We start from the raw sequence: 20,372 nt of genomic DNA, 5'->3' as shown, positions 1-20,372 counted from the left end.
AGAAATAATAGTTACAAGCATAAAGCATAGAAACAGATCAAGTGGTGCTTGTCAGAAAAGAACTATTCATACCACGCGGCCAAGATCAAGATGACTTGGAACTTCTTATTTTAGAATGAAAAGATAGAAAAAGAAACAAAATTTTATGAACTGAGTCATTGAAATAAAAACTCTTTCTTGGGTGCAGTTGGCAGCAATACGAATGTGCAGTTGATTCCACTGTGATGGGAACATTGAGTTCAGTGTCCTCTTCAAGGAAACATTTGTGCACCTGTTTACTTTAATGAGACTTGGGCGTGTGCTTAAGCACTTTTCAGAAGAATTTCAGTCTCACTACAATAAAGAAATTTTATTGTGTGGCATGGGTTTTCTTTTTGTTGCTCCCCTCCCCCAGTATGAGATTCTCCAGTTAAAATATTTATTTTGAGAAAATAATAAAATTTAATTCAGTGAAGCTTCACACTAGGATACGAAGAGTCAGTCTTACGATGCAAACAGTATTTTTGCAGATATAGCCCTCCAATTGTTAAGGACCCTCATAAGTTAATGAAATTTTTTGCAGTTGCTCAGATGTCTCAACATGAAGTTGTTTTCAGAAACAATGCATTATTTACATACAGAACTGTTGAAAAGTAAAAGCTTATTTTAAGACTGCCTAAATATCTAGTTCAGTTATTTATTCCTCTCTCAAAATGTGCATAGACAGAAGCATGTGCATATACAAATTTGTTCACAAAATTCAAACTCAATCAACATGGACTTCATGCCTACATGGATTTTCCTAATCTTCTTGTTACAAAAATTTTCATATTATCTGTTGGCAAATGTCAGTGATGGAACGCTACCAGCCAAGACAGGATCACCAAACATACTCTCTTTCAAGTCCAGCACAGAAAGTCCCAGGACTTCTCTGAGGTGGCCAGCATCCAAATTATGCTGTGCTCTACAGTGATATAAACTGAACTGTAAACTAGAGAAGAAGCACTTCACAGAACAGGAATGTCAGTGATAGGTATGTCAGTTTCTATATTTATTTAAATATAGTTTCTTTCCAGTAGAAGCTAAGAAATAGATAAAGATCTACTTCAACTTTTTGCTTCTGGAAATGTTCAGTGCAGTGAAAGTCTATAATGGATGTTAAGAGCTCCCAGTTCTGCCCCTTAGCACAGAGAAGATCAGGGCAAAGTGACAACTATTTCACACAAAAAAATCAAGAATTTAGTGAAAAAAATCTGAAGCTACTTTTGCATTAAATTAGCCTCATAGCATTAGTTACTAGTCAAAGGCAAACATATAATCAATTTACATATAAGTACTTCATAGTTCAAACAGATTTATGAATACATTCCTGTAAAAGTTGCATGCTGCATGAAAAAAAAAACTAATCCACTGCTAAAAACTAATCATTATTTAAAGTTCTCTGCTGTTCTCAAGTAATTTCATGTGAACTTTCATATTTTAGGAAAGTAAACTTAAGCAAATCCATGTTTGCTTTTTATTGCAGGAATGAAGTTGCTAATTTAATGCAAAAGTAGCTTCAGATCTTTTTCATTACATTCTTAAATTTTTGTGCAAAGTTGTTGTCACTTTGTCCTGTTCTTCTCTACGAATGGTACAAACAGGAAATAAGTGTTTGATGTAGGTTCCTTTGTAACTTAATTAAAAAAAAAAAACAATGATTACTACATTCTTTGCTCCAATTTAGCATTCAAACTCACTAGTAAGTTAATTTTAACCAAAAAGCTTAAAATGTTTTCACCTTCCTTCTGACACAGTTTTGTGAATTTACTTTCAGCTCTCGCACTACAAATCATCAACGTGTTTTAGCTTTAGCTGGCAGATTGAGCAAAGACACCAAGATCTTCACTGGCTGACAGAGAAGTAAACCACAGTTTTTATGCTTAAAGATCTGCTCAGATCAGGACTAGAAGAATAGCACATGTAGTTTGTTCTCTGGCTGTCCTACAGAATACCCTTCAGTTGAATACGAGCCATGAGACCAGTTTTTAAAAAGTATTCTCCCTTTGTGTAATTGCTTTCAAAGAGGCAAATTGAATTTGTTGAGGGGACTGCCACACATTGTGATATGAACCTGTTCAGACATTGTCAGTCATGCAGTGACATCCAGTACCTAAGAAAACAAATCTTGAAGAGAGGTGCAGCCCTTGGTCTCCACTCCTGAAAGGAAGGAACTGCTTTTGCTACCATGGCTTCCTAAAGTGTAAGAGTAGAAAAAGGATACTAAACGGCATGAGTGGGTGGGATCCACATAATCCCATATTTTGGCTGCTCACTGTCCCCAGTATTTTCTATCAGGTAGATCAATCTTGCTAGCGTGGTTGAAAACGCAGTTTATTTGGTAAGAAATTTATATTTTATCTCATTAAGACAAAATAGCACTGAAGGTTGACTCATAAAATTAAGTTTACAGTAAATAGATTTTCAAAAAGACTTCTCTTCTCATGGACATTCATTTTATGTTATTCATTCTCCAGAAAATACTATGACACAATATTGAAACTTATCTATGTGCCTGTGTCTGCCTGCTGGCATAGCTTCAATAATTTCTGTCAACAGGAAGCTGGAATGAACAGAGCTCATTTCTTTTATATGCTTCTCCCTGCAGAGTGCCTGTAACCTTTTTGTCAGTGCCCCAGTCTGCAGCTCAGATTATGAAAGTATATCTTGAAAAGTGAGAAAGCACAGAAGTGCAACTTCTTATAGCAACAAATGAAGGAGAAAAGTCAGGGGAAAATATTCTGATACTATCAGAAAGCAACAAAGGACAGTCAAAAACAACCTTCGAGAATAGGAAGATGAGAACAGAGAAACAATGTGTCCAATAAGAGAAAGATGAAGATAAGTAAGGAGAAAATCTGCAAAAACAACACGAAGCAAAATACAACAGATGAAGTCATGGAGTTACGTAAGTTTGGCAAAAGGAGCACGATGGAAAAAATTTCAAATTTGCTCAAAACTCACTTGAGTGTTGACTCATGAACTGTAGGAAAAGGCACAAAGAGTAACTGATGTTTATAGTACAACGAAGGCTGATAAAAGGAAAAATTATAATCAGTCTCAGAATGAATGCAGATGAGCAAGAAAAAGACTTCTGGCATAACAGAGTATATTATCACACTTCTCCGGCATTTCAAATCTTTAATAGCAATAAATTCATACAATGAAGTAAAGTCACAGTGATCTTTTGTATATGAGGTTACATCTGGCACTCTACATAAAAAAATACCAGAATCTTTCAGGTGCCTTTAAAATACAGATAAGTCTGTTTTCTGGACCTTAATTCCACTCTTCCAGCTGTTGACCAGAAAAGAATTCCTATTTTTCTCCCTCTATTTCCCACACTGCTGAACAGGAGAATGATGTAGCACTTTGTTACTACGCCAACAGTTTTCTTCACTAGAGGCTGAGACTGCTCAGTATCCAGCCTTCCCATCCGTGCAGTGACAGACACCCTTCACAGGTTGTTATGTCTACGCAGCAGCTTGACACGCTACAGTGGGCTCCTACATCCCTTCTGTGATTATAACAAGTCAGCGCTTCAAGTGCTCCCACCAGCTTGGCAGCAGCTAACCAAGGTCATAATGCTCATATGTTTTCCGTAGGTTCTGCCATCTCCTTCACCAGAATGACTGTGTAGTTAATGTCTAAGTAGACCCTTGAATACTTCTAAACCAACCAGCCCGCCGAAGTCACGCTAACGAAAAAACAGATTTACAGACAGCCACAGATGCTGCTGTGTTTTTCCTCTTCAGTAAAAGAGGAAGAACAGTCATCATGGAATCCAGCTGATTCCACAAAGATTTTCTTCCTCTTCAAAAATACGTATTTATTACATACAATTGCAGGAATTGTCATCTGTGCTCTGTTAAAACATTATCAGTATTTGAACCTAGAAACCACAATTCAGTTTCTGTACTGAAAGAAACAGCTATGACATAGCTAAGGTTTAATCAAAATAAGATATTCTATTTATAGCAGCTATGGACATTTAATCGTACAGCTCCCAACAAGGAAGCCAGAGTTTGTATGTTAAGTAACCTCACCTGTTAATTCTATCTCACTTCATAATTCCACTTACTGGATATTTGCTATACAGATTATAGATGAACAGTTAGTATGGATCACTGTTAGTGGTGTGTAGTACTCCAAGACTGTGCTTCTATCATCAATATTTACAATTAAACGTAAAAATCAAGAGCAGAGTTCACTTGATACAAACATTTAAACAATCAAAATTTCACATTGATCATAATAGGAAGTATGCAGAAATACACTGGCAAAATAGAATTATGTATTTTCTTTGAAATAGCAACACAATGCAATGGATTTTATTCTTTTTTCAAATATATTATTACCCTAATCATAAGCGTGAGATCACTTCAGGCATTGACATTATTTTCAGTTTTTTAAAATTACTTCTGACCTCTGAGATTACATACTTTGCTTACTGACATCACATACTAACAGAAATATTACAGTCTCTTAAGCCTCAGTGAAGTAAGGTCTCACTTATTTCTGGAATGAATTTTTCTGAAGTAAAACAGACAATAAAATAACTAGTCTATAAACCTTGGTGTTATGTCAGTAAGATAACAGGTGCTGCACACAGCTAGATTTGAGTACTATCGTAAGATAGATTATAAAACCAGCAAAGAAAATGTATGCTTCTGTACCAACCGAACCCAATGTAACTATAAATTAAACTAGGCCAAATTTATCTCATTAGAACCCCATAGAAACATGACAATGCAAGGAAACATTCCAATTATTGTGAGAAGTTATTAACCTTAAAGCAGTTCTTCCACAGCTCAGTATGCACTTAGTAACAACAAACAGTCTCTATTTGTAAAACTCATGCTTTCAGCCTGAGTTCTGATGTTCTTACTAGCATGTAAGTAGAAGCCATCTCTAAAGCGACAATCATGCATTTTTCATGAGGTAGGTGGCAAGTATTATCACAGAAGTGAAATAAGAGAAGTTCTGTAATAACCCAAGTCATTAACATATTTCAGTATGCAAACACCTCACCGCACACACAGTATTCAATTCAATATTTTCTTTGCCACAGTTGCTGGCATCTTAAATTTTCAAAGGGCAATACGGTGCTTTGAACTTTTGACTTGCATTTGAAGGAACTATGTATGTCCCAACACTAGAAAACGGGATTTAAGACTTGATTTCAGAAATGTTTTGACTGTTTTCTGGCAGCTTTCCCACCACACTCCCATCTTTCAATAACATACAAATATAAACGTTTAAATACAAACTTGCTGACTGCCTACTGGCAGTGACACAGAAATCTGCATCTGCAGATGCAGTGTAAAGCATTCTATCAGAAAATTACAGAAACGTGCAGTAGTTTCTAATGCAGGATGTCAATCTGTTTTTAGAGTTGAACAAAAATGCTGTGTTCTATGTCCTAATAAAGGCAAAGACCTGTTACTGTGAAGTAGAGTAACTTAGGAAACAAAGATCTAGTATTTAGGATTCTAACTCTTGTTCTATTCCATGGCCCTCTTATAATCAGCCTAACTTCTCTGACTTCCCCTTCTACAAATTCTATACGGCTCTCCTGATTTTACACTTATGTAAATACAAATGATTGGTGTCCTCAGCTAATTCAGTAATTTTTCAGCCCCTAGGGTCCAACGCAGTGAGTCTGTGTGTCACTTTGTGTTTTTCTGCTGTTACAGAATCTTAATTCACTTCTGCAAATCAAATTTTCCATTATAGAAGGGATCTACTTCTTATCAATTAATAACGATGATAGTTTGAGTTAATCTATTCCTTTACTTTGTAATTGTCATGCTTTTGAATCTGCAATTTTTATAGAAGTATTCCTAAAAAATATCAGATCTTCCTTTCTTGCTAGCAAGAATTGTTGAGAAAGGCAACCATGATGCACTGTGAAGAGATGAGTCTAATCTGCCAGTCGATGCACATTTTTGCTTACTTGCACTACTGCAAAGTTGACGTGGACACTCATGATCACTGAACATGCTCTTTCCTGATGCTAAGATTCATTTTATAAAAAAAAGTATGTATGAAGTGAAACCTATTTTTCTTCTCAGTTTTTTTTCTTTAGAATAGTTTGCTGTCAGGATTTTACACAGGCAAGGTAGCATGTTTGAGTTAGGGTTAATCTAACAAGCTAGAAAATAATAGTAAAATAAACAGGTCTCGCGTTCTGCTGCATTACTTGAATATTTATGAGACTGGCTAAATCAAAGGACCAATGGATTTTTACCCTTTGAAAATTAAATCCAGACATGACTTGTAACAGGTTTACATGTCGTCTTGTAGTGGCCACCATCCCTACACTTGATAAAGATTTCACAATGAAATATGGATGAATGTGGTTGTCTCTGCATCTCCCATGACAACAAAGAACAGAAATCACAAAATTCCAAGTTAAAAGCACAAACAAGACCCCTTGTATTTTGATAAGCTATTTTTTCCTCAAGTTAAAATTCCACATTCTTTTAAAGTAGGATAAATTAAGGTACAGTCCAGCTATAAATTTGTAAGAGGAACCACTTGCACATTTGCAGTCTCAGCTGATGGCCACAGGTAGTAAAGCAGAACTGAGGCAATCCTTCTGTTACACATCATAATGAAAACAACTTCCATTCAAGGAAACATGGCAGTAAATTTTAAAGTGAAAGATGTTGGCTTGAAACGAGTGACCTGATACTTAAAAAATTCTTCAGGATAGATATTTTGAGAGGGAATATCCAAGAGATGTGAAATGTACTGAGATTGTGTAAAATTTAAGCAGTTCAAATAAAATGTATTCTGGCTGTCAGAGGTAGAAATAGCAAGGTAGAAAATTGTCAGTGAAACTAGAATCATTCTCTATATTCAAATAAAATAAGCTTAACTGAAAAAAAATTTAAAGGCATTCATGTCTGGGCTTGGAAATAGTACTGAAAATTAAGTCCAAAAGAGAATATATGAAAATAAATAAATCAAACATAGCAGATATGGCAGTTATTACAGCAAGTATTTCTACAACACTCAGTTACCCTCAGCTATTATTAGAAAGGATAATCAGCTCATTTCACATCTGTGAAATGGATCAGATAGAAGAAACATCTTGGTTTGGTGTAGGAAGAGCCATAACACTAAAGTCACCAGAAGAACATTGGTTTCTTTTTACTGCATAATCATTGCATTTAAACGTGCCTGATTCAGCAATGTAAAATATGTATTCTGGAAAGCTGTAAACACTATCAATTCTTTATTCCCTGCTGTAGTTTATTGCAACACAAAAGTATGATAAAATTAACTGCAAGATATGTACGTTTCAACATTGACAGTATTCTATAGGGTTTTCAAAGTAAATGTAAAATAAGTAAACATCTTTGAGGCCACAAAGTATTACAATAAAGCTTTCCTTTAGTGTGAAAAATATTTGTACTAAGTTATTTTCTTACTTAAGCATCAAGAGGAAAAAAAACAGGACTTGCTGACTACTTATAGCAGGTAGTATCCTTTAAAGCTTCATTAGGTCTTGGCAACTGAACACATCTATGAAAGGAAATGATAGTACCATCCATAATCATCTTTCACAGCATCATATTTTAACTTCTGCATGCTAATTAGTTCTCTATGAACAAAATATATCATCCAAGTCTATCTCCATCACTACAAAGTGTGCAATGAGAAGCAGAATTAGCTTCTACACTAAAACTGTTTCAGTGAGTCTCCAATGTGCCTCATTACTCCAGGTGTAACTGTAAAAAGGTCAACTCCTACCCAATGTGCCCAAGATTATGAAAAGAGCTTTCAAATGATGAAACTAATAGCTTCAGGTTTCCTCGCTGAAGCATAGCCCCAAAAATTTTGCAGGCATGAGGAAAACACTGGCTAAAAGTCTTTAAATTATGTTCAAAACCACAAATATGAAAAGTATTCTCAGCTCGCTTTTCCCACACAAATTGTGAATAAATACTTTCCTCACTTGAGGATGTTAGTAGTGGATAGGCTTTCCATTAGTTTCCTCACTTATTTCAGTATTTATACCACAAATATTTTTCTCTATCTCCACACTGCCTACACTGTCTTTTTAGAAAAGAAAAAAAAAAAAGTTTAAATACTCAAGTTTGATTTTTATTCCTCTCACAAATGTTCCACTGCTCTGTGACTTTACGGTTGGTCAGTCAGTGCTCATGAGCAACTAAACAAGCAAACAGAAGTAAGTTCCTAAATTTGCAGCAAGAGAACTTTTCAGTACATCACTTACCACCCACGGTTTGTCACAGAAGTTATAGATTGATTCCAAGGAGTTGACACTAGGGATGCCCGCGTACTGCAGTCCAATGATCAAGTTTCGGAAATCTTCATTTTCTGCCATACTGAATGAATGTTGCCGAACGAGGACAAAATCAGGTCTGAATGACCTAGCAGAAAGAGATATATTTGTATTAATCAATGATCAAATTATTTCTGAGAATATCAGCATCCAGAAAATATTGCAGCTCTATTAAGAAGAGAGACAAGTTACCAAGGCTTTTCAGGTTGGTTTGTTTTTTTTTTGCCACTGAAAGATAAATCACTTAATATAAACTCTGAATATGTTCTCAGGATACTTCTATGTCTGTCATTCCTCAGGAACTGATAAAGCAGACAAATGCCTCTGCCAGCAGCCAGTGTTGGGGAAAAGGATCTGTGCCCAGACGTTCATGGAGGCTGTCCATGAGTGGTACCTCCAAGGGTTTGTTTTGGGACCAGTGCTCTTCAACATTTTTATCAGTGACAGACAGTGGGATTGAGCGTACCCTTAGCAAGTTTGCTGATGACACCAAACTGAGTGGTGCAGTTGATAGAGTAGAAGGTAAGGGATACCATCCAGATGGGCCTGGGATCAGACTTGGAAAGAGGACCTATGTAAACCTAATAAGGTTCAACAGGGCCAAGGGCAAGGTGTTGCACTTTGGTTGGGGCAATCCCAGATATTTGTAGCCTGGAGAAAGAACTCGTTGAGAGCAGCCCTGACAAGGAGTTGTGGCCAGAAGGGTGAGGGAGGTAATCGCCTGCTCAGCCCCTGGGAAGTCTCATCTTGCCCTGGGCAGCCTGGTCTAGTGGTTGGCAACCCTGCTCAACAGCAAAACAGAACTAGATGATCTTTAAGATCCCTTCTGACCTGAGCCATTCTATGATTCAATAGAAAACACTCAATGCTATAAACAATTATTTCTCATCTGTAACAGTCTGACACATACTAAATCACCAACACTGCATAAATCTGACAGAAATATAAGACTCAAATTGATAACTCCGATTCCCATACATGTATTTATATCAGACCTAATTCCCTTTTATATTGAGCTTACATGGCAAAATTTTGGTAGTGAGGAGCTGCATGGGTGGCCTCTGTGAGAAAAATCTCAGCAGCTGAAGTCAGGTAAGAGCCAGTTTCAGATAGCTCAAAGGGGACTTACCCCATTTTCCATGTGATTCAAATGTTGAGAGATTTACTTCCTGTCTCAGGATCTACTCCACTGTTCAAATTCTTATCATGCTTAGTGATCAAGGTGTGTTGTATTTGTCAAAATCTCCACCACACATAAAAGTAGTACATCTTACACACATAAATTGTGCCACCTATTACTTTCTGCTGTTATCTTGTTTTTCTTACCTGACAACTTTAGTGCCATTTCGAAATACTTGAATATCTACTGCATAATTGCCATCAGCATGGGCTATCAAGTTGATTTCTGAGAATTCTGCCTATGAAAAGAGGATTCACATTAGCCAATTTGTATTATTTTAGCTTTTATCTCCCCAAAGCCCTTTCTTTATGTATCTGAACTGCTAACAATATGTATTTAGAACACAATGAGCACTGAAAGAATATTAAACCAACAGTGTGGGTCACAGTATGGGTAATGGCACAACACATTTGAATAAAATATAAAGAAAAAAGTAAAAAGCTGTATAAAGGACTGGGACACAGTAGAGATTATATATTTGCTTGGTATAGTGTACAATAGAGATTAACAGAGGCAGAACAAAAATGTACCTAATGTTTTGAAGCTAATAGCATAAAATCAATGTGAAGAGAAATACGGCAAAGAATAATTTCTTATGACAGATAGTAAGCGTGTTTTGATTTTTCTCCCATTCCCTTCATATACTTTACTACTTTCTTTTTTGTGCTTTTACTGTATTTTCAAAAATATATGGTGCTACTAAGCAATTGACTTGCAAAACTCACAAGTAAATAATTTTCTCTATGTTCTCACGCTGAAAATATGGCATTTGAAAGGAACGAAATCCATACTCTAAATCTACAGTTATTTGAAATAAACAGACAGGATGTTTTTCATTTACCCAGTCTTTCATCAGCTTAGACTCTCAAAGCACTTTACAATAACATTACACAGCAGAATAATTGAAATGCAGCCAAGTGTCTTCTGGAGGATAAACAAAACTGTCTGTGCTATCCCAGACACTAATAAAGGATAGAGACTGTCAGAATTCTCATCAGTCTGCTCTTGAAAAATTGTATAATTGAAGGTTTATTAGTGAAATCTGGGTAAGACTTCAAGAATTCAGCGGTCATTTAAGGCAGGTATTGACAACTCTAGCCACCATTCCAACTCAGTGGCTTAAGTATGCTCTTGACTTCAGGCACGGATGTCTCTTCATGAAATTCCATATGCTTACATACTTCCTTGAATCATTAATATGATGTTCTAAACACAAGGGGAACATTTAAGATTACTGTAAAAACATTGCAAAAGGTGGGAGACTGGCATATTTGTATATTGTAAAATCTTTTTTTTTTTTTTTATCTGACATTGACAAATAATCACTTCCATTCATTAATAATATTCTATGATTAAGAAGATTTGCAGTATAGGTTTTGTACTTTAAAAGCTTAGCACACGACAGAAAATATTGTAGATTATAGGCTGAATGCTGTAAGTAGTACAAAAATAAAATAATGCTCTTTGGTAATAAGAAAAGAACACTGAAGTTAGTAATATTTGTACACAATTTAAGGTGCTGATGTATTACAGAGTGATTAAGAGGGTTCAGAAACCTTCAAATTCATACTGATTTAAGGTAGATCTGGTCCTAAGAGAGATCATACGAGGAAACTCTAGTCACACAGAGCTTTTGTTAATAGTAAATATATATTATATATATAACTATATATATATAATATATATATTATATATATATATATATATATATTATATATATATATATAAAATAATAGTTAATAGTAAAGAATGCACATGATATCAGCTGCACAGTCTGTTACGTGTGAATAGTATCTGGAGACAAAATAGCATTTTCTTTTTCCTCTCTCTCCACCAATACTGTTGAAGATCCCTGTGAAACTGTTCCAAGCCAAGAACACGAGACAGATATTTAGCGTGTAAAGACCAGAGCCAAGAAAGATGTAGTATTAAAGTGAATTTAGGTAAGCTGACTTGAGAGTTTTTGTTAAAGTACAAAGGACTACACATACACATCTATATGTCTGTAGTTTGCTCCGAAAGTAATACCTCCTAATTATTTTCATGGAAACTACAACAAAGAACACGATAATGCTGTTTGATAAAGCCAATTCTAATCTATAGAACAATATTTTTCAACATAGTCATCACCATTAGCTCTACATTTTTTGATGGTGATGAGCAAAAGCCTGCATGCCACACTCACAACAAGCTGCACCAGAGGAGGTAGGTCACTGTTGCTACTGCCACTGCTGAAACACACCACCCACAGCCTCACTGTGCTCACATCTGCTGTTTGGTCTCCATAAACTTTCAGCAAGCAGTGAAAAATGTCAGGGGGGGCTACTTTTTCCACACAGAGAAGTTCTATCACATCCTTTTTCTCCATACACACTTCTATGACATACATTATTTTGTTAGACTGCCTCTCTTCTGCCATCTGCCACATAGCAACAAAATGTAATGGAATATTGATGGGAAGGTTCAGGTTCATATCACCAAATATCCACCTCTGATATCGTGGGCCAACATAATAAAATAGGAGGCATTACTTTTGGAGCAGCCTCTATACGTATATATAGTGTGCATACTGTATATATGTTTGTATATCTAGCTGTATATCTATGCAAAAAAAAAAACCAAACCCACAATCTGGATGGTTGAGTCATTTAATTACCTGTTCAACCTTAATGTCATATTCTCCATGGACTTTTTTTCCACGAAAAGCCTTGGCCCTGCAGGAAAAAAAGGGAGACGGAAATCAAGAATATATCTCTGTAATCAGTAATACTGAAAGATCCCCCTATTTCCTACATACTGAAATTCTTTTACACCCTTTTGTCTCTAATATCCCACTTCATACTGTTCTGTGATTCTCCCTAAGATCACCCAATGTGATTTTCAACATTAAAGTGTCATTGTAATTAGTTGAAAGAGAAATTATGAGCTGTTATGAACTGCAGTTATTGTGATAAAACACAACAGTCCCATCACTGAGGTTTAAGATGTAAATGGTTTTCTAGATTTTTGTAAGTCGTATGTCTAACCTAGCAATTAACTGCTTTGGAGTAAAGAAGAATGAAAATAAATAAACTAACAAACAAAACAACTTGTTGAAAAAGCACTGTGTAGTTAAAAAAAAAAAGAGGTGGTATCCCTTAATCTTCTTCATTCAGGCCAAAGCTTAAAGTATCTTTCCCAGTTTTACTAATAGCAAGTAAAAATCTGCCACACAAAACAAAAATAAAACACAGAACACTGCAAGTTTCAATAAAACGTTATTCATTTTCAACATTGGACAAAATGCTATCAGTTAAACTAAATTTATCTTATCTGTGGAAGTAATCTGAACAATGTAATAAAACAACTCACTACTGCTTTTGGAAAATCCTTTTTCCAGTGAGGCCCACCACAGGAAGAACCAAGTATCTCAATGATCAATGGCAAACACTGCCCTTGGCAATATATTTCTTAAAGATCTCTTCAAATTTATTTTATTTTTTTTAAATAACTGATGGTAATAAGCAAAGAAATTGTTTATGCTGGAAAGAGATACTAAAACATTTTCAGTAATGAGTTCTGTATGAATACACATTTAGTAAGAAAATAATGAAGAAAGCATTTGTATTACTGGCTCATACTGTTGTTTGTTTGTTTGTTTTTAAGAAATGCAGACAAGATACTAAGTCCGAAATCCATTCTTTTACTGCATGAGTTGCATATTGAGGATAACATTGCCGAATAATTTTGCCAATAAAGAAGATAAATATATTTACATCACAAGTCTAGCTTACAGAATTATTACTTATTTTTATTACTTACAACTTTTATTTCCAAATTTGTTCTGACATTTCATGTAGGGATTAAAAAAAAATTACTTGAAAACTGAAGATGTATAAACAAAATTAACTTTTGTAATGCTGTTTGTTGTGGACTATCAGCTCAACCATGTTAATCTAATAGTCACAGAAAAACAAGGACATCCACATTACTCAAGACTACAAAAGCCACAGGGAAGAAAGGACAGTACCACATTCAAAGTTAACACTAATCCTGTTTCAGGAGAAAAGTGACCAATTCACAAGGACAGACAGCTTAAACGTCTCTTAAAAAGAAAAAAGGATTCACTGCTTTGTAAAGAATATTTAACATTCCAGTTCTAATTATTAGTTTAATAGCAATGCTATTGTTGAATTTGACTGAAAACATGTTTTGTTAACTAGTTTTATTTACAGTGCAGCAATGCATGCAATAAATACATTATTGAACATCATATAAAACAAATTAAAGTAGAATTACATTGGCTGCATAACTCAGTGAATTTATAGTATAGTTGCCCCTTTAACAATGAAAAACAATCTTAAGGTAATACAGTTTCTTCAGTGATGAATGGTAACTTGACCATATAGAGACCATAAGTCAACCAGAGCACAGGCCTTAACAAATGTCATGAAGAAGTAATCAGCTGTTGACAGGAAATAGAACTAAGAAACCACAAAGATCCAAAGAGAGGCTCCTCTGTTCTTTAGCATTAGATTCACTGCATTTATTAGAATGTGCTCCAAACATTAGTTAAGGTGAAATGCTACCCCTTTAAATTTACTTTTTTCTACTTCAGCATCATTTAGAGATGATGCAACCTTTAAGCAACTGTGCTCTGGCACAATTCATGTTTCAACAAATGACTTCAGTTTTGAGAATAAACAGCATAGTAAGTACTGAAGTTATATCATCTAGGCTTGAAAACAAGCATAACACTAACATTCAAAGAAATTTAATTTCAGATTAGCGTCGGCCAAAATTAACTACATAAAAATGTGTAATAATATTCTCCAAATGCTGATCCACAAACAGCAAGACTTCATCTGGATCTCATTAAAAAAGAGCTTACAACGAAAAGAGAGAGATACTGAGGTGCTGGAGCATGTCCTGAGAAACAAAGCAACACAGCTGGCAAATGGTCTGGAGCACAAGTCTTATGGGAAGTGTCTGAGGAACTGGGATTGTTCAGCCTGAAGAAGAGGAGGCTTGGGAAGACCTTATAATGCTCTACAGTTACCTGAAAAGAGGTGGTGGTGAGGTGTGAGTCTGTCTCTTTGTCTCTTCTCCCAAGTAACAGTGGTAGGAAGAGAGGTAATGGCATTAAGTCACACCAGGGGAGGTTCAGGTTGAATACTGGGAAAAATTTCTTCACAGAGGGTTGTGAGGCATTGGAATGAGCTGCCGAGGGAAGCGGTGGAGTCACCATCCCTGGAGTTGAAGAAATGTGGAGGGAAACTGAGGTACATGGTTTAGAGGGCAGGGTGATGATAGCTTGATGGCTGGACTTGATGATCTTAAAGGTCTTTCCCAGCTTTATTCATTCTGTAATTCTATTTCCAGAAGAAACTCTGAGGTACTCATACTAGGAATATGCTGTGAAATAGAACTTTGTTTTGTTTACCATGCTCAGGAAATACAGTCATGCCTTATTTGATTATTTTCCTATTTGCAATCCTATCATAAAGACAATACTTAAATAATTACCTTATTTTCCTAAGGGAAAATAGGGAATAGAATAATAATGTGTTATTAACTTATAGAACTTTATTGAAATGTAGTCTGAAATTCCAGTTACACCTTATTCATCTCAGCCCCAAGCATGGAATATTTGTACATCAACTCTCACAGCACATCAGCAGAAAGGGAGTAATGCTTTCAACACTGGGACTTCTAGTCAAAGCACCTGAGTGCCTTATTGGCACTTACTGCTCCTTATTACAGTCATTAGCATGAACTTCTTGCAGTTAGAATCTATGCAAAAATATTTTACGTATTTTGAATTTCTTGCTTCAAAATTAATTTTCTGGACAAAAATCTTGCACATTTAAAGTTAAACAACTATGAAATATAGAGTTGCTGTAGATACAGCCAAATATGACCTCATGCTCTTCAGTTTTGGCAAGGACAATGAAGCAGCAAGTAGTGAAAATGTTTAAAATATATTTTAAATAAAAACTGAAACACTTCCCTCAAATCACTGAGCAGCTATACACAACTCTACAATACCTTACTATCCCGTGAAACCAATGGTACAATGAACAAAGCATTAACACTGGTACTATAGTCAGTTGGCAACAAAATCAACAGGAAAATTATTTCCTACCATGCAACAGACTTACGCTTATTCAGTTTGCATTCTTAAACACCACAGTGCAGAGTTTACCAGCAAGAGCCTTTATTAAAGAGCACACATCCTGTAAAAACATGGATTCTAGTCCTGCAAACCCCTACTCTAGTCCTGCAAAAACCTACTCATGTAAGTCTCTATTTGCAGAGCACCTCACACACTTAAATACTGCAATTTGCCCTTCTTGTCAATTTAGTGAAGCATTGGTGGTATGATTTCTGTACAGCGTGCACAAGATTTAGATTAGCTTAAGCACTGGATTCTAGTCATGCTGGAACAGTGGGATCCAATTTCTGTTCACTCCAGTAAGAGCTCTGTACGCTCAAAAATAATTATAGTGCCAGTTTCCAACTGGGCAAGAGTTTGTTCACCAATTAGAACAGTAGCACCCTCTAGAGTACACAAATTGCAGCCTGTCTATGCGTAAAAACAGCAGAATTCACTTCAAGCCAGGTAATTTACACATGCATATACAGTCTCAAGTAACTGGTTCACAGGAATTTCAACGTGCATATAGAGATTTAAAAAAAAAATTAAAGTTTCATAGTAAAGTTATACTTCTGTACATGACCTAATCAGTACTTTACTAATGCAAAACATATTTTCTTAAGTTATTACCTTTTTTGTCTTAAAAGAAGCAGATCAGCACCACAACATAAGCACAGAATGTACCAACTCATGCATGACTCCTAGCGTTGGAAGTGCTCCCTGTTGAAGTGGGGTTAATTAGATTATCATTCATCTCCATTACCAGGAGCCTGTAAATTTGAAGAGCAGCATGTTCTATCAGCTCTGAAGTAAAAAGCACAGCTTACGTTATCAGATTCCATAGTTCACCTTCATACCATGCTAGTTAAGTTCTGTTGTTAATCACTGAGTATGATGAAGTGTCATATTCAATGGAGACACTGGAATGGAAAGGATACAAGGGTTGTTCTTTCCAGTTATTTACTGTGTGATCTGAGAAGTCACAGAAACTTGATTAATTTCATAAAAACAGCATGACACATATGACACAATTACTGCATGGCTTCAGATTAAGTCATGGCCTTGCCTTCTGAAGGGAGAAAAACTGTTCAAGCACCAACTTCTGCCAGTAATGCAATGTTCACAATTGTGGTTTGGCCTCTCTTTAATCAATCAAGCTCACAGTAGAAATGTATTCTGAACACACCCTGTGCCCAGTGATACAACATTGCCATGTTTTTTGATACTGTGATGTCTCCACTGGTCTCAGTCTCCACTGACTATCTTTACCTGAAATCACTGTCTCTGATATTCCAGTGCCAAACTTGCCCATCATATCATACAGAAAGAAAATTGCTGGGAACAAAACCAAGCACTTGCAGTTCTAGCACATGAGGACATGATGGAGTCACCCCAGATGGCCTAATAATATTAGAATCTATCACACAGATTATTCTATCAAGCTAACAGGATTACTCATTGCTGATCTGCCCAGTTTTACTGAAGTACATTTACCTGAATTGTTCAAACTCAACAAGGAAGTACAAAACATCTGTAAGAAATAACCATCCTCCAGTGCAGAGCTTTTCTTCCCTGACTCCTATAACCTGAAGTAAAGAACTTCCTATTACATACATGATAAAAAAAACAGAGCTCACTACTTCATTCAGTCTTTCTTCTACAGAGGAAGCCCCTTAGAATCGTTAATGTTGGAAAAGACCTCTAAGATCATCTAGTCCAAGCATCCACCTTCCACCAACACTGACCACTAAACTGTGCCTAAGAACTGTTTTACCATTCCCTTTATAGGTGATGGCTGAGCTCATGAAAAGGTATTTTTCAGTAGAGGATTTTCTTGTCCAGACAATAGAGAAATTGCCCAAAGAAATTAAACTCTAAAAATGTTTTTGATAAATAATGAACTATTGAGAAATAAAGAATGCAAGCTAATTAAGTGGCAATCATTCCCCTTCCCTCCCTGTGCTACATATCCCTCTTGCTAGAGCATTTTTTTCCCAGAGCAGCTTTGTATGTGGCACCTTCAGAGGCTTCCACGATCTCTGACTCAATCCCAATGTCATAATTTATTAATAGCCTTTTTAAAACAAACAAAAAAATTATCCTATCCCCTTGACATATACCAGAATGTTATCATCTTTGCATATTTAAACAAAATCGGGCTATTTATTCTTTCTTTCACAATACAGATCTTCCAGTCCAAGAACTATCTCTGTTGTTTTAATCAGGATCCCTTCTATTTGTCACTCTGTTTTGTGCCTGAATACAGTATTTTCAATAGAGCTCTAATCAGAAGGAATATGCCTCCTACTCTTGAATATCTAATTGGGACTTAAATTTGCTGGATTTTTTGAACAGCATGCTTTAGCAAAAAAAAAAACTTTTTCATGACCAAATGCTAGACTGCTTTTCTGTTTATGTCTCTAAATCCCACATCTACAATTATGTAATATTTACCACTAGCACACTGCTAGATTTATGGACAGTGTAATTTCTGTGTTGTTGCTTATTTTTTGCAAGTGAGATGACAAATTAAAGTGTTTTTAAATGTTCATTCCCTCATCACTAGAAGACATCTTACTTGGTGCAACATATTATATAAACCTTTTCCAGATCTGTTAGACTCATTAGAACAAACCACCACTATGCTTTTCCATGGTTAAGTCTGTATTTTGAATAAAAAGTCCAAGCTTCTATGCAGAAAAACATCACTAACCCAATTATGAAATATTACTGTTCTAAATGCTGCTAAATGTTTCAATGGCTCCTAGCGCTATAAGACTCAAACTGCATATTCGGCATTGCTCTGAGCTTCCTAGACCTAAAAGCTAGAAGTAACATTAAGGGATATTTGAGTTTACTTTTTTTGCTGTTGAAGTAAAGAAAATAAAATGATAATAGCCAGCCTAGAATGAACAAATCTTTCTGGTTCAAGACTGAACCCACAGTATCTTACCCTTCAGCAGAAATTTGTCTGCCTTTAAATTTTTCTGTTTACATTCTCTAATACCTGGAAATGTTACATATGGTTACCACCTTGTAACATGTTGGGCTATTATGTGTGGAATTTCATCTTCAGAAATCCTGAAGTTAATTCAGAAAATTTACCTTAAACTCCCCAGTTTGTTTCCTTCTGTGCTTATTTTATGGATGAGATTTTGAACAAATCAGTCAATGAAATGAGACAAAGAGAAAAGTGTGCAAAACTCATGCGTGTCTGAAGAAGTGGTAAAGATAATTCATGCCTTTCAGCCACAGATTGTAGCTAAACCAGTTTAAGTGCAACATCAAACCTGCAGCTTTAACTGCAGACCTCCCATCTTCAACCCTACTCACAGGGACAAGGCTCAGGGGAAAGGCTGGGCATGGAAGAGAAGGGACATTATCACAAAAGCCAGAATATCTTGTTAGATACACACACAGGATCTAAATTCTTCCAGCTGGACTCTCAAAGCCATGTAACTATAGTATGGGCTCATCAACACCCGACTCCTCAGATTTAAATGAGAAAAGATTAAACAAGTTCTCACAGACCAGCAGTTGTTTGGTTCAGAGATCCTTTCACTTCCATCAAGTAGATTCAGAGTTACAGGAATACTAGATATCAAAGTCCCAAGCAAATCTTTTGATCTTTTTTCATGTTAGTGTGGCTTATTATTAGACTTAAGATAGTCACTTGCTGCCTCATTTCTCCATGTTGATCAATCAGAAAAACTAATCTTTACAGATCTGCTTAGCTAACTTGTTTTATCACCTTCATAGGCACAGTAAAGAAAGTATATGGCTTTTACTGCCCTCTTCTGTGGAAAGAAATGTAGATTAGATTGATTTTAAGAAAATGTTTCTAACCACAGACAAATACAGATCCATCATTATCTGATGATAATGTACCGTTATCAACCCCTCTTTCAAAGAAAAGGAGGTAGCAGTGACAGACAGGAGCTGGAAACAGAGGAAATTATTCATTATTCTGAAGTTAGGCATATACCTGTGCTGAATGATTACACATGATATACAGCATATGCATGATTTATAAGCCTTACTTGTAAATAGTTTTAGATCTACTAGAGAAAGCATATTACCAGCAACAATATGAACAGCTCCTACGTACTTAATGCAGGGCTAGCAGAAACCCATAAGGAAACAGTTATTGATTTTGAAGTGGATTAAATTACTAGTAGTTGCTCATGCTTTCTATATTACTTTTTTTGTTCCTGTTGCTTTCTTGTTTTTGTTTTTAAACCACGTTTTATGCCATGTTCTGCAGGAAAGTGCACAGAATGATGTTGCGGATTCCAAGAACTGCTCCATCTTCTTGTTGCTGTTGAGCTGTGTACAGCTGTATGTGAAACATCCAGGATGTAAAAATGATGATAATGTGATAAGGTGATAATGCAGTGCTGTATAAATCAGAATATAGGCTATCCTGACCTTCTATTCCAGTGAGAATGTTGCTGATACCTCTTTTTTTGACACTTCCAGGATCTCTCTTTCTGTCTGTAATATTTTCAGAAGTACCAGGACTTTTGTTTTATCACTAGAAATTTTTCCCTCTCATTGAAAGGAACATTCTCTTCTCTCCACAACTAGGCTTTCCAAGTACATTATAAAACTAAGCTGATTTTAATATTACATTTAAAAGTACAATTAGACATAAGTTTATCTATACTTAAAATACAGCCTGCTTTATTGATTTTAATATTCTCTGAAAAAAAAAAATATAT

The 20,372-nt window shown here is 35.7% G+C and overlaps 1 protein-coding gene across 1 annotated transcript in view; it reads right to left on the bottom strand.

The window, feature by feature from the left end:
* SYN2 (synapsin II) overlaps positions 1–20,372 on the bottom strand; it is a 121,114-nt gene that overhangs the window by 87,898 nt on the left and 12,844 nt on the right. The window contains exons 2-4 of the mRNA XM_031555504.1: positions 12,172–12,229; positions 9,662–9,753; positions 8,267–8,423 (exon numbers count right to left, since the gene is read on the bottom strand). Of these exons, the coding sequence (XP_031411364.1) occupies positions 8,267–8,423; positions 9,662–9,753; positions 12,172–12,229 (307 nt within the window). The remainder of the gene's footprint in view (positions 1–8,266; positions 8,424–9,661; positions 9,754–12,171; positions 12,230–20,372) is intronic.

The sequence above is a fragment of the Meleagris gallopavo genome, chromosome 14, assembly GCF_000146605.3.
Source record: "Meleagris gallopavo isolate NT-WF06-2002-E0010 breed Aviagen turkey brand Nicholas breeding stock chromosome 14, Turkey_5.1, whole genome shotgun sequence".
In the NCBI taxonomy this organism is placed as follows: Eukaryota; Metazoa; Chordata; class Aves; order Galliformes; family Phasianidae; genus Meleagris; species Meleagris gallopavo.
This window is presented reverse-complemented; position numbering and strand designations above follow the sequence as displayed.